Source organism: Salvia hispanica, chromosome 6, assembly GCF_029641045.1.
Source record: "Salvia hispanica isolate PSC_SH4W2 chromosome 6, Shi_PSC_v1, whole genome shotgun sequence".
NCBI lineage: Eukaryota > Viridiplantae > Streptophyta > Magnoliopsida > Lamiales > Lamiaceae > Salvia > Salvia hispanica.
Window position 1 is genome coordinate 37,901,172 of NC_142697.1, and position 14,418 is coordinate 37,915,589.

At 36.5% G+C, this 14,418-nt stretch overlaps 1 protein-coding gene and 1 long non-coding RNA gene across 3 annotated transcripts; one reads left to right on the forward strand and one right to left on the reverse strand.

Annotated features, from left to right (window-relative positions):
- Positions 1-1,682: 1,682 nt before the first annotated feature.
- LOC125203320 (uncharacterized) lies at positions 1,683-2,281 on the reverse strand. The gene is made up of 2 exons (XR_007173342.2): positions 2,080-2,281; positions 1,683-1,952 (listed from the first exon to the last, which is right to left on the reverse strand). It is a non-coding gene; the product is annotated as an uncharacterized LOC125203320 (long non-coding RNA).
- A 1,407-nt stretch (positions 2,282-3,688) lies between these two features.
- Positions 3,689-7,662, forward strand: LOC125203324 (glutamate--glyoxylate aminotransferase 2-like). Of its 2 annotated transcripts, none has more exons than XM_048101644.2 (14): positions 3,689-3,839; positions 4,666-4,846; positions 4,996-5,061; positions 5,145-5,262; positions 5,393-5,474; positions 5,556-5,643; positions 5,732-5,890; positions 5,981-6,154; positions 6,276-6,407; positions 6,536-6,601; positions 6,690-6,754; positions 6,915-7,006; positions 7,102-7,258; positions 7,344-7,662. In XM_048101644.2, the coding sequence occupies exons 2-14, from the start codon at positions 4,733-4,735 to the stop codon at positions 7,471-7,473; spliced, it is 1,443 nt and encodes a 480-aa protein (XP_047957601.1). In that variant the 5' UTR covers positions 3,689-3,839; positions 4,666-4,732; the 3' UTR covers positions 7,474-7,662. The 2 variants fall into 2 exon arrangements, with proteins under 2 accessions (XP_047957601.1, XP_088917501.1); XM_089061375.1 differs by lacking the exon at positions 3,689-3,839 and adding an exon at positions 4,252-4,377.
- The last annotated feature ends 6,756 nt before the right edge of the window (positions 7,663-14,418 follow it).

Below are 14,418 nucleotides of genomic sequence, written 5' to 3' on the forward strand. Positions count from 1 at the left end.
TACCAACCCAAGTATGAAGATAATTTTTAATTATTTGTATCCTAAATTGTAATATTAATTTATATTTTTCAATATTCCTCCTTGAATTTTGAAGTACTCAAAATATATGCAATAAGATAAATTTAATTATCTATATTTATGTAATAAACATTAATGTATCCCCTCCATCTCACAATAGGAGTCACATTTGGTGTGGGCACTGATTTTAAGAAAGGTAAAGAATAAGGCCATCCGCATCCCTGTCTCTTATCCGTCTCTTAACCGTTCCATCTCTTCACTATTTATGAGCCCCACTGTACTTTTTACCCAAGCTCTTAACTAAGAGACAGTACCTGCATCCCTTCATCTCTTAACCATCTCATCTCTTAACTATTCATTCAATTTCATTTTTTATTTTTAATTCCAACAAATTCAATTAATAAAAACACACTTCATTAAATAAAATAAAAATTACAATTTAAAGGCCTAAAAAATTTAAAAAAATACTCCCTCCGTTCCATAGTAATGGAGGCAAAACTTTTCGGCACAGAGATTAAGAAAAATTGTGTTAGGTGAGTTAAATAAAAAGAGAATAAAGTGAAAAATGAAAAAGGTAGAGAGATGAAGTGAGAAAAAAGTAAGAGAGAGTAAAGTAGGTGTGGAAAAATGTGTTGACTTTTACTAAAAAGGGAAATGACTCTATTACTATGGAACAGACGGAAATGGAAAAACGCCCCTATTACTATGGAACGGGAGGGAGTACATAATTAAAATCCTAAAAAAATTAAAAATACATAATTAAAATGGAGAATGGAAGAGGAATGGAGTATTTATAGAATAATAAAAGAAATTTTTTTTTGAAAAATTCGACCATTGCACCATTTGCAACGGTCATTTTACCGTTTTAAATTCGAATTTTCAATTTTTAAAAAAATAAATAAATTTATGACGTCATAAATCGACGTCCACTCGCGGGCCGGCGAGTGGGCGTCACGCCATCCGCTAGTGCTCGTGGCGAGACAGCTCGAGGCCGGCCTCTTCCGTGCGCGACGCGCGACGAGTTGGCTCGTCTCGAAGAGACGAGATGCATGCCGCATCGCCGTCTCAATGCCAGCTCGTCTCGTCGAGACAAGACCGAGACCGCATCGAGCCGCGATGCGGATGCTCTAATGAGTTAGAAAAGTTAGTGGAATATGAGATCTACTTTTTTATATTAATTTTATAATAACATGTGAGTGAAGTAAGTTAGTGTGATATGAGACCTACTTACCATTTATAGTAAAAATTAAATGTGACTTGACAGAAGAGTAATATTTTATGTAATTCTAAAATCATCTAATGAAGATATATATGAGCTACAATAAAAAATATATATATAAAATCTCATAAATAATTTAATTCTCAAAATATAACTATTTTTATTTATATTATTATTAAGATATTTAATAACTGCATAAAAATATATTGACCTAGTCTAGATCATCCTAACCGCTTGTTAAGTGGACCTAAATTGATCTGGACTGAGCCCAAATATATTGAAAGATTATCTGCTTCGTAGACTTGGGCCGGACTGAACCAACCTAGCCTATATAAAAGCTATACTTATCTTGAAAAAAGTGGTGGTATAAATGTATAATTATAAATTATTGGTTAAATATCACATTAAAGTCAAGAAATGATTTAATAATGTTGACCACGAACTATACACGAAGAAACTGCCAAATCTTATAAGATTTTTAGGATCACGAGAAATCCATGTTGTAATACATTTTACATTACCCTGATTCCTCTGTCATAAACACCATCTTCATAGTTCTATTACATTATCGGCGGCGATTCACTGTGTTGAGGCGGGGGAGGTGGGCTAAGCGCCCGTCTCAACCCGATGCCACACGATGGCAGTAGCCCTTTATAATTCATCGAGTGCTTCAAGCAACTACCGAACAATTTCCTTGCACAAAACGATTCCCGATCTATATCATACCACAAAATATTACTAACTCAATGAACTCAAGGAGTACAAAATTTTGATAAAACATTTTCAAACGCAGAATAGAAAATACAAGACAAATAACTCAAATTTTGAATTTTAGACATCACCTGTTATAGACGAGGCTGATGCAACAATGGAAGAATCGAGAACAATGAAAGCGATCAAGATTGTGGCAAGCAAACTTGTGGACAAGATTTTCGTCATTGCAGCGCCTTCTTGAAATGAGAGTGAAATTTGATGGTGTATAAATAATGAAATTATTCTGTTATTAGATTTAGACATGGTAAAGTGTGAACGTTTTAAATAATTTGACTAACCCACAATTTTGGTTGCTTGTTTTATTAGTCGACGTGACTCAATAAGTTTTTATATTTGATGAAATTCAAGTAGATGTTGACTCTTAATTAATGTTCGAAATGAGGAAATCCTCTACATAAAAGCTATTATAAACGTACGCCATTTATGCACAACTACCTTCATTCAGATCTAATCTATTTAGTTAATCAGGTTGATTGACGCAACTCATGTCTGCAAATTGCAATTAACCATGGATAGAAGCAAAGTTGTTTGAAGTTTGTTACAAGAGTCGGTTGTTATTCACTGATATATACTAAGCAATTAAAAATTAAACATGGATGGAAGCGAAGTTGCTTGAAGTTTGTTAAAGAGTAGGGTTGCCATTGCCATCCACTGATAGTACATTAGTACTATACTAGTAAAATTTATAAAATATGAGAAAAGAATTATAATACTAAGATTTTTTTTTTCGAATTTGACAAAATATATCTAATCTATTCAATATTTTGTTCAACGAATCATCATATTATTATGAAAATATTGAAGTACTATTCAAATAAGATCTAAATGATATTTTCAAATTAAATTCAGTACCAGCCCACATTTATAAAAATAGAAAAAAGATAAATGTATGATATGCTATCATTTCGAACCGATCGGTTAATTTGGTAACCGATTTTATATTGGTTTAGTTTCGGTTTTTTATATAGGCTGAAGTTTTTGTCGGTTAACCGACTTTTCGGTTCGGTTTTTAACCGAACCAACCGAATAACCAGCCCTAATTTCGAATTAAATTCAGAAGCACTTGCACATTTGTAATTTGTTGGCTTCTAAATATTAGTAATAAAAATATGATATGTTACGGCCGAATAACCAGCCCTAATTTTGAATTAAATTCAGCAGCAGCTGCACATTTGTAATTTGTTGGCTTCTAAATATTAGTAATAAAAATATGATATGCTACATTACTTTAAGCATCATTTGTGAGTATCATCGAATGATAGAATTGTAGGAGTATATCATATGTTTAGTATGTAATTTATACAAATTTCGCACGAATGAGTGTACAATTATAAAAAAGTTAAAACATTGAAGTGCAAAATTAATTAGGTCTAAATACACTACTTATTTTTTCAATTAACCACAAATCAGATCCCACGCGTGACTCCGTATATATCCACTTTAGCGAAAAATATCTTCATCAATTATCACTATTGGCATATGGTTTGATATCCACACACTATTTATTAAACTAAAGTAAAACAAAAAAAGAAAAAAAAGAAAAAGAAAAAAAAGAGAGGGCTTAGTCAACAGAGAGAGTTGTGGTTTTAAAAGAGAACCACAGTTGCTTTATCCTAAACTTGAAAATGAGGCCCAAAAATTGCATTGCATCAATCCAGCCCTATTAACTGATGTGGCTGTGGTTTGCTTGGAATTTATGTCTTCCCACATTGCCACCTAAGCCATTTTGCAATATCCCTTGGATTTATTTCTCAAAATTTCAAGAATATTTATTGGGTCAATTTGAACAGAAACAGAGCGGCCCTCAACATATGCTGCTCTGAGTCAGGTGAGCCACCTTCAGATTCTAACTCATTTTAGCTTTAAATCAAGAAAAAAATACCGTGTGCTGTGTGTGTTGGCTTGTTATTGGTTGGTGGGGTTGTCTTGTGCAGTTAAAGATTGTATTTTTACATCAATTCGTGTAATATAATTTGAGGGTTATCAGATGATGATGGATTATTAGCTTTATTTTAGTGATCATTACTCACTAGCTTTTATGTGCTTCTTAGATTAAGTGAGTACTGATCTGTTTTCTGCACATTTTTTATCACTTCCTAGTGAAAAGGCATGTTTTTAGTGAGCTTAGAGAAGGATCAGGGATTTTGAAGCTTCAGTGATTGTAAATATGTAATGGTCTCATCAACTTGGCTTTTGACATGCATTCTTGTTCAATTTCAGTTTTTAGTTGTGAGTTCAGTCACAGTGTCTGTTTTCTTGGATGTTTGTGCTGTCGCCTGTATACTCATCTGTCTGCGGCCGGCATCTTGCATCGGAATATTGATTCTAGTTGTTGAGCTGTATATGTTGACAACTTGACATATGAGGTGCTGTTGATGTATCAATGTCCTCTTTAGCTGTCTGATGTTAGTTTCTTGTTTGGTAGTGATATTTTTGAAGAAAAAAAGATTGGCTTGATTTCTCAACCACTGCATAATTACAATTTACAAGGATTATCTTTTTAGTTCTGTCACCACAATCACTATTACATGACTATTTAGGTTGAATTTGGATGGAGTTTTCTAGTATGCAAGAGGAGGTTATGCTTGTGTATTTGAATTCGTAACCAACTACTCATATTGTGTTTTGTGATTCTTACGTGTGGATGTCTCTAGGTTTCTTCAACATCTTCTGATTGCCACGGATATTGACCTAACCCTTAAAGAAGATACATAGTTCATAATGTCAAAATCACTAGATTATGAGAATTTGAATGAAAATGTCAAGAAATGTCAGTATGCTGTCCGAGGGGAGCTGTATCTTCGAGCTTCTGAGCTTCAGAAGGAAGGGAAGAAGGTTAGTTTACGGACAATACGTCTACTCATGGAATTTTTTCATTCACAGTATTTTCTACATTGTTTAGTGTCAATCCAAGAGACTATATTTGGTTTTTTGTGAAGTTTGAAATGGTACTTAAGGTATATCATGTGGTGATATGTATACAGATCATCTTCACCAATGTTGGAAACCCTCATGCTCTCGGACAGAAACCTCTGACCTTTCCTCGTCAGGTTGAAATCAGGCTCATGTTTTTACGCAACTTTTCATCTAATGCTGATACTGTGTGTTTACTAAAAGAGAAATCCCATTGCAGGTCGTTGCTCTCTGTCAAGCTCCATTCCTGCTGGATGATCCTAATGTCGGACTTTTGTTTCCGGCTGATGCAATCGCAAAAGCTAAACACTATATCTCCCTTACTTCTGGGGGTCTAGGTATCATATTAAACAATAATCTCATTTCCGTCTAGGATTAAGAAAACCTTTCAAAAGTTTGGGGGCTAAGCATATACGATGAAATGCCCAATGGAAAAAAATCCAAAGTGACATGTTTATAATTGATCAGGTGCTTACAGTGATTCTCGTGGCCTTCCTGGAGTTAGGAAAGAAGTCGCTGAGTTCATTGCGAGGCGTGATGGATATCCAAGGTTATAAAAATTGAATGATGCAATGCAGGCGAAAATATGAACTTATCAAACTGATCGTGTTGATTTTTGCATCTGTTGCAGTGATCCGGAACTCATATTTCTAACAGATGGTGCGAGCAAAGGAGTGATGCAGATCTTGCAATCTATCATACGCGGTGCACATGATGGGGTATACTTCTTGAACTTCTCGGTTGTCTCTTCATTGCTGTGTTCACAATGTTTTCGGTCGTAACTAACATTATTTGTTTAATTCTTAGATACTCGTCCCTGTGCCACAATATCCACTGTACTCCGCTACAATATCTTTGCTCGGTGGATCTCTCGTTCCTTATTATCTTGAGGAGACCGCAAACTGGGGGCTTGATATTGGTAACCTTCGTCAATCAGTTGCTCAGGCTCGTTCTCAAGGAATCACCGTAAGCACTTCTCAGTCTGAGCTTGTTTGTGTTAATGTATATGCACCTATGGTTTTTGTCTCGTCTAATCATATTTCAATGGTGTAAAAGGTACGGGCTATGGTGATCATAAACCCAGGAAACCCTACAGGCCAGTGCCTCAGTGAAGCAAATCTTAAGGAAATACTGAACTTCTGTTACCAAAACAATGTGGTGTTGCTTGGTGATGAAGTTTATCAGCAAAACATATACCAAGACGAGCGTCCCTTCATAAGTGCGCGAAAGGTACGTCTTTTTCCACTGACATGCTGTTAAAATTGTGCAAAAATGTCTATCCGCATTTCCCCAAATCTGATCGCCACATTTCCCCAAATCTGATTTATCTTTTGTCATCCAACCATTAAAGGTTCTGATGGACATGGGGCCACCCATTAGCAAGGAGGTCGAGCTTGTTTCGTTCCACACCGTCTCTAAAGGCTACTGGGGAGAATGTGGGCAACGTGGTGGCTACTTTGAGATGACCAACATTTCTCCAAAGGTTTGTGCTAATGCTGTTCTTGAATTACTGGAACAAAGCAACACATTCGAGTTTAATACTTTCGATTCTTGATTACCAATCTGTTCTATTAAGACAACTATCTTCACTGTGTTTTTTTTCAATTGCAGACAGTAGAGGAAATCTACAAGGTTTCTTCGATATCACTCAGTCCCAACGTTCCTGCACAGATATTTGTATGTCTTGTATACTCTAGCTTGTGTTCTTGATGCAAGTATCTTAAAGACATCTTAATTTTTTCCTAATTTCGTCACCATTTGGCAGATGGGTCTTATGATGAACCCTCCTAAACCTGGGGATATATCATATGATCAATTCAACAGAGAGAGGTATAACTAGTTTCGTCATCCCTGTTTTAAGTGTTTTCAATCCCATTGTAAAACGACGAATGTCTGCCAGAAAACCCTCGAAAAGAGAAGCATTAGGCCACCAATATCTCTAAGCCCTAAACGAGATGCTGATTTCTCCATCATTTTCTTGATTTTGCAGCAAAGGAATTCTGGAATCGCTGAGGAAGAGAGCGCATATAATGACTGACGGGTTCAACAGCTGCAGAAACGTCGTCTGCAACTTCACTGAAGGTCCTTTGTGTTCTAGCATCACACAACATCATGCCTAGTTCAAGAACGTTGTTTGAATTTTAGTAGTTTTACATACTTGATGTTGATGGTGGCAGGTGCTATGTATTCTTTCCCACAAATACGGCTGCCACCAAAGGCCATTGAGGCTGCCAAGAGTTTGGGAAAAGTGCCTGATGTTTACTACTGTCTTAAGCTCCTAGAAGCCACAGGCATCTCCACCGTCCCAGGCTCTGGCTTCGGGCAAAAGGAAGGGTATGTGCACCACATTTTCTTGAACATTTTGTTTCTCTTAAATTCTCCGGTAATGCTGACTGCCTCTTGTCTTGCTTGAACATAGGGTTTTCCATCTGCGAACCACCATCTTGCCTGCAGAGGAGGACATGCCCGCGATCATGGACAGTTTCAAGAAATTCAACGACGAATTCATGGAGCAGTATGAGGACCACCAAGGGTACTCGAGAATGTGAGAGGAGAACTGATGAAGCAGAAGGAGAAGAGCATCTGCTGCTGTATATTGTTGGGATTTTTATGTAACATGTTGCAAGAATTTCATTACAACCTACTGTTGATTTTATACATCTTTTGTTTTCGAAATGTGACTTATTACAACCTCTGTGACTGCTTAAATGATCATCAATACTGGAGGACTTTTCTTACCTATGGTGTCTCTTTCTCAGCACAAAGGAGTGTCAGATTTGATTTTATCCCAAATTTTTAGGGTAAATATAAGACAAATAGAAATTTTATGCATTTAGATCTTAAAAAAAAATTAGAAAACAAATAAAAAAATATTTAACAGAAATAATCCTTCTTAAAATTTCGCATGCATGATGACTACATGAGTATCCAATTAAAAAAAGAGTTTTCAGGAGTGATGTTAAATGGCCATAAAACTTAAAAAAAAAATCGTACATTAAATGCTAATTTACTTGAAATTAATTCATCTTAAAAGTATCAATTTTTTCGAGACTAATATACCCTTGCGCGCAAATAACAAACTGAGTCATTAAATCCTTTTCGTTTCTTTTATGTTTGCTTTCGTTTTAGATTTTTTTTATACTTTTATTTATTATTTTAATTGCTTAGTATGCATAGTTACTTTTCAAATCAGTATATAAATACGTTTCTTTTATGTTTGCTTTCTTTTCGATTTTTCTTTTTCTTTAACAGTTATTTGTTTTCTAGTTTATATTATTATATTAATTGTTTAATATGTATATATTACTTTTTGAAATCAGAATATAAATATCTTCATCATATTAAAATTGTATAAATATTTAAAGTATACTATACTTGGGTCCTATTCTAATGCTTATAGCACCCTAATCCAAAATCAAGACTAAATCTCCACCTTTGGATTTTAAAATGAGTGGATGAGATTAAAGCTCACAAATCTCAATAAATAGTAGACAAAATATCAACAAAAGGGTAATATCGTCATTATGTTATCATATGATAATTTTCGTGGGTGTTTTTTTATATCAACATCGTGTTATTACAAATATCAACAATATGACATTAGAATATCAACACAAGGACAAGAAAATATCAACACATTTTTATTGAGATTGGGCATGCATAATATTGAGATTTTGCCTACAATATATTGAGATTTTTTGTTGCATTTGTTGATAAAAGCTGCTTATCAACATGTACGAAAATTGAAATATAATTTATCAAATTTCATCACCCGAACATCGTCGGAACATATGCAATTGAAATCTCGTTGGTATCCTTATTAAATTATCTTTAATTTGATATATTTTTTGCGAAAAAATAATTTAAATTGAGAGAGTTACGTAAATTTAAAGATTTGAGATGATTTTGAGGAGAGAGAAAGTAGTTAGTTATAATTACTACGTATAGGATTTGACATTAATACCTTTTAATTTAATTAATAATTATTTAAATTTAAAATATATTACACTTGACATTATATCAACCGCAAGATCTTCTAATCTAATGGTTAAAAATTGATTTCAATTTGGGATTGATAATTAGTTAGCAATTGATCACATCCATATACATTAACATTTAAATAACTTATAAATAAAATAAATGTAAACATTAAACTGTATAATTATTTTTAGTTAGATATTTTCAATAATATAAGTATATATAGAAACACATACTAGTATTATTCTTAATTAAAATACTCCCTCCGTCCCATGTTACTCGCACATTTCATTTTAGGCCGTAAATTTGAGATTTTTTTAGTGTAATTGAATTGAAATTTTAAGTGTAATGAGACATTTTTTAATAAAGGAGCTCTTAACTTAAATTAACATATTAATTAAATGCATTAATTATAACTTAAATTATAAATAGTGTAAGGAGTTTGTGACGAGCCAAAAAACAACAGTGCAAGTAACTAGTGCGCCCTCTCACTCCATGTTGGACAACTTTTAAGACATTTAGAAATCAAATTCTTAAACACAAAAACCAAAACAAATATAAAAATTTTTGTTTTAAAAAAAATATTATTAAAAATAAATAGAATATACCAAATAAATTTTTATTTAAATGTACAAGGTATTACATTTATAAATATTAGTAGTATGAAGTACTCCCTCCGTTCCATAGTAATAGAGTCATTTTGCCATTTTAGTACGTTCTATAGTAATAGAGTCATTTCTCTTTTTCCACACCTACTTTACTCTTTCTTACTTTATTCTCTCTTCCTTTCTCTAAATTAATCTCCATTTACTCATCTAACACAATTTTTCTTAATCTCCGTGCCGAAAAGAAACGACTCCATTACTATGGAACGGAGGGAGTATGATACTATAGACTCCTTCAAAGCAGTGAATTTATTGTAGTATTTGTATAAACAAAAGTAATTAAAACTACAATATTATATCAATCGAATTTCTATTTTTTAAATTGAATCTCCAATATATTTTTCGGATTCTAATTCTGTTAAAGGGTCGGTACAAAAATCAACCAATTAACTGGAATCGGCCAAGGCATAATTACAATATGACATAAAGTAAAAAAAGAATATTTTTTACAAACATATCTATGTACACATTAAGACACTATATAATATTTTATTGTTCAATTGTACACAAAAATATAATGATCATTTAGTATAACACTCCCTCTGTTTGCGAATAAAAGTCTCGTTTTTCCATCTTAGTCAGTCCATGAATAAGAACCCCAGTTGTTTGATACTACATTATGAGAGTTAATTGCTTAGTCGCAATGGTTAAGGCACAAAGAATAAGAGAGAAGGAAGGATCGTTGATGTGTTCAGCTCTTTTTAGTTGGGAGCTTCAGCAGCCGTCCATCTCCGAGATTGTGGGAGATTAAATCCTAGCCGTAGGATTTATATCCGTTAGTTTTCTGTTAGATAAGAGAGATGTTAGTTAGGTCAATTTTATTCCTTGAATTGGCATTGTATTTTTCCCCAATTCTCTCTCAACGCAATACACGCCATTTTCCCAAAATATCTCTCAATCAAATTCTTGTTTCTCAATTCGAATTCGCTGCAACTCCGATCAACACCAACAAGTGGCGCCGTATGTGGGAAAGATCTTCGAAGTTTGTTCAGATCGACAAAGTGTTGAAGAATGGCTGGGGAAAAATTCGAGATTGAGAAGTTCACAGGCCAGAACGATTTTGGTTTGTGGAAGGTCAAGATGAAGGCCGTCCTGATGCAGCAAGGTGCGTGGAAAATCTTGAAGGATGGCAAACTGCTTTCAATCGAGGGGCTGCTGGAGAAGGAGGCGGCAAAGATGTAGGAATTGGAGTACAAGGTGTATAGCACTCTCCTTCTATACCTCAATGACAGAGTTCTACGGGAGGTGCAGAAGGAGGAGACCGCGCTTGATGTGTGGGTGAAATTAGAGTCTCTGTATGCCACGAAGTCCACCACCAATCGACTTCATTTGAAGAACAAGCTATTGGCCTTCAAGATTACAGACTCGGAGGGTCTCTTGAAACAATTTGAAGAGTTTCATAGACTTCTTGATGATTTAGAGGCAATCGAGGAATCCATGAAGGATGAAGACAAGGCATTGATGCTCTTGCATGCCTTGCCAAGAAGCTATGTACATTTCAAGGAGGCTATACTTCTTGCCCGGGAGACCAAGGTCAGTTACGAAGAAGTGTATCAGGAATTAAAGCTCAAGGATGTGGAAGAAGCAGATGCTCTGAGATCATAAGAGAAGGCTGCATATCCAGTCCTAGAGAGCCTATACACTAAGGGAAATGACAAGAAATTCCCTCCCACCAAGAAGAAATTTAACAAGAAGTCAGATAAGGAGAAAGTGGGAGAATTCAAGGAGACAAGAAGCTGCCATCATTGCAAGAAACCAGGCCATATCAAGAAGGACTGTTTTGCGTGGAAGAGGAAGCAAGCCCTTGAAAATGGGGCTGCAAAACCGAGCTCTGACTGTGTTAAGGAGGAGGAAACTCCACATGCCTCGACTGTGATGGAGAGGCTGTGTGAGGAATCACGGATCTTGGACTCGAGTGCAAGTTTTCATATGTGCCCCAGACTAGATTTGTTTGAGGAGATCACAGAAGCAAATGGTTCAGTAGTGCTGGGAAATAATCAAGTCTGTCAAATTCAGGGGATTGGTAAAACAGATTTAGGTTGGAGGATAGCTCAACTGCAATCCTCAGTGATGTGAGATACATTCCTGAGGTTAAAAGAAATTTGATTTCCTTGGGCTTACTGGAGAGAAAGAGGTGTTCCTTTTACTCATCTGGTGGAGTTATGGAAATCAAGAAAGGAGGGGAGGTGATGTTGAAAGGAGGCAGAAATGGTAGTATGTACTACCTATGTGGATTGGCAATGAAGTCCCCTGACCAAGTGAACACAGTGAAGGCAGATTCAATTGTAGCTTGGCACCTTAGGTTGGGGCATCCTGGTGATGGTAAAAGAGGAGAGCATCCTTGTGAGGAATGCATTCTTGGTAAGGCAAAGAAGCTGCCTTATCAGAAAGGTAAACATACCTCTGTTGCACCACTTGATTATGTACACAGTGACTTGTGGGGGCCTTCTCCAGTTGTATCTGTTGGTGGGGGGAGGTATTACATGTCAATAATAGATGATTACTCCAGGAAATTCTGGGTCTACATCCTAAAGGAAAAATCAGAGGCCTTCTCTAAGTTCAGAGATTGGTGTGCCATTGTTGAGAAAGAAAAAGGCTGTGTAGTGAAGTGCTTAAGGACTAATAATAGCTTGGAGTTCCTGTCAAGAGAATTTGAGCAATTTTGTCAAAGTAAGGGCATTAGGAGGCATAGAACTGTTCCCTTAAATCCCCAACAGAATGGAGTTGCAGAGAGTGGAAACAGGACAATTATGGAGAGAGTAAGGTATATGTTGATTACTTCTGGTATAGAGAAGAGATTTTGGGCCGAGGCTTTTGCCACTACAGTAAAGCTCATCAACAAATGCCCATCTTCCGGCATAGGTGGTGATACACCAAACTTAAGGTGGTATGGCAGCTATGGAGACTACTCTCAGCTGAGAACTTTTGGCTGTAAGGTTTTTGCATATCTCAAGTAGACCAAGCTTGATGCAAGGGCTCAGAAATGTGTGATGATAGGCTATCAGCAAGGTGTAAAGGGCTACAGACTGTGGTGTATTGAACCAGGGAATCACAGAGTGGTTATCAGCAGAGATGTAACATTTGTGGAGGATGATATGCCTTTCAAGAAATCTGAAGAAAAAGCCCAACATTCTCTGATAGACACTGAGATGGGAGTTGAGAGTCAGAAACATGTTGTGCAGGCTGAGGCTGGTGGGCCTAATGAAAGTGAGATGCTGGGTTCAGATGAAGATGAAGATGAAGTTGAAAATGAACCTCCACAGCCAGACATCAGGAGCTATCAACTGGCTCGAGATAGAACCAGAAGAAAAAATGTGAGACCTCCTGCCAGATTTGCATATGCAGATTTGTTGTATTTTGCATTATGTGTTGCTGAGGAGATTGAGTTTTCAGAACTAGGATCTTATAAAGAAGCAATGAATTGCAGAGAAAGAGATAAATGACTTAAAGCAATGATTGGTGAGATTGATTCCCTCATCAAGAATGGTACATGGATTCTGGTGGATAAGGTGGATGGCAGGAAGCTTGTGAGTTGCAAGTGGCTATTCAAAAAGAAGATAGAGACAGCAGACAGTGAGCTCATTAGGTTCAAAGCAAGGCTTGTGGCAAGAGGGTTCACACAGGGACATGGAGTGGACTACACTGAGGTATTCTCACAAGTTGTTAAGCATACCTCGATTAGGATTTTATTGGCTGTTATGGCTAAGCTGGACTGGGAGTTGGAACAACTAGATGTGAAAACAGCTTTTCTACCTGGGGATCTGGAGGAAACCATATACATGAGCCAGCCCGAAGGTTTTGTGAAGCAAGGGATGGAAAACAAAGTATGCCTGCTCAAGAAAAGCATATATGGGCTAAAGCAAGCTAGTATTGCACAAGAAATTTGATGATTTTGTGCTTAGGAATGATTTTAAAGATCAAGTTATGATGAATGCGTATACATAAAGAGGAAGAAAGGTGTGGCAGTTGCTTATCTGCTACTATATGATATGTTGGTGATAGGTGCTTCAAAGGCTGAGGTTCGGAAAGTCAAGGATGATTTGAGTCTAGCCTTTGAGATGAAGGATTTGGGGGCAGCCAAACGTATTCTGGGCATGAATATTGTGAGAAACAGAGAAAGAAAGGAGATTTGGCTGAACCAAAGTGACTATATCTCCAGAGTCATCAAGAGATTCAGAATGGAGACTACAAAATCAACTACAACACCTATGGCCCAACACTTCAGATTGACTGTGGAGCAGGCACCAAAAGGCAAGGAAGAGAGGCTGGAGATGCAGAACATTCCCTATGCTAACATAGTGGGGAGAATAATGTATGCTATGATTGGGACCAGACCTGATATAGCCCAGGCCATTAGCTCAACAAGCAGGTTCATGAGCAACTATGGTAAAGATCATTGGTTGGCTTTAAGGTGGATTCTTAGGTATCTGAAGGGAGCAGGGGATCTGGGAATATTGTTTAGTAGCAGCTCATACAATGGGGAAGATGCTCTGGTAGGTTTCTGTGATAGTGATTTTGCAGGGAGTATAGATACCAGAAAATCTCAAACTGGTTACATTTTCACTATGTATGGAGCGGCTGTTAGTTGGAGATCAAGCCTGCAAAAGGTGGTGGCTTTGTCCACCACAGAGGCTGAGTACATAGCCCTAACTTCGGTTGTAAAAGAGAGATTTTGGCTTAAGGGAATAGCTGCTGATTTTGGGGTGGAGCAGCAGGCTGTAGCTATTGGCTGTGATAACAATGGGGCTTTGAGTTTGGCAAAGCACCAAGTCTTCCATGAGCGCAGTAAGCACATCGACGTTCGGCTGCATTTTGTGAGGGAAGAGGTGGAGAAAGGAACGGTAAAGCTGT

Excerpts from the sequence above, each read along its gene's own strand:
- LOC125203324 (XM_048101644.2), top strand. The coding sequence starts at position 4,733 with ATGTCAAAATCACTAGATTATGAGAATTTGAATGAAAATGTCAAGAAA. Across the intron at positions 6,408-6,535 it reads TGACCAACATTTCTCCAAAG|ACAGTAGAGGAAATCTACAA; the intron begins GTTTGTGCTAAT and ends TTTCAATTGCAG. Across the intron at positions 7,007-7,101 it reads CGTCTGCAACTTCACTGAAG|GTGCTATGTATTCTTTCCCA; the intron begins GTCCTTTGTGTT and ends TGATGGTGGCAG.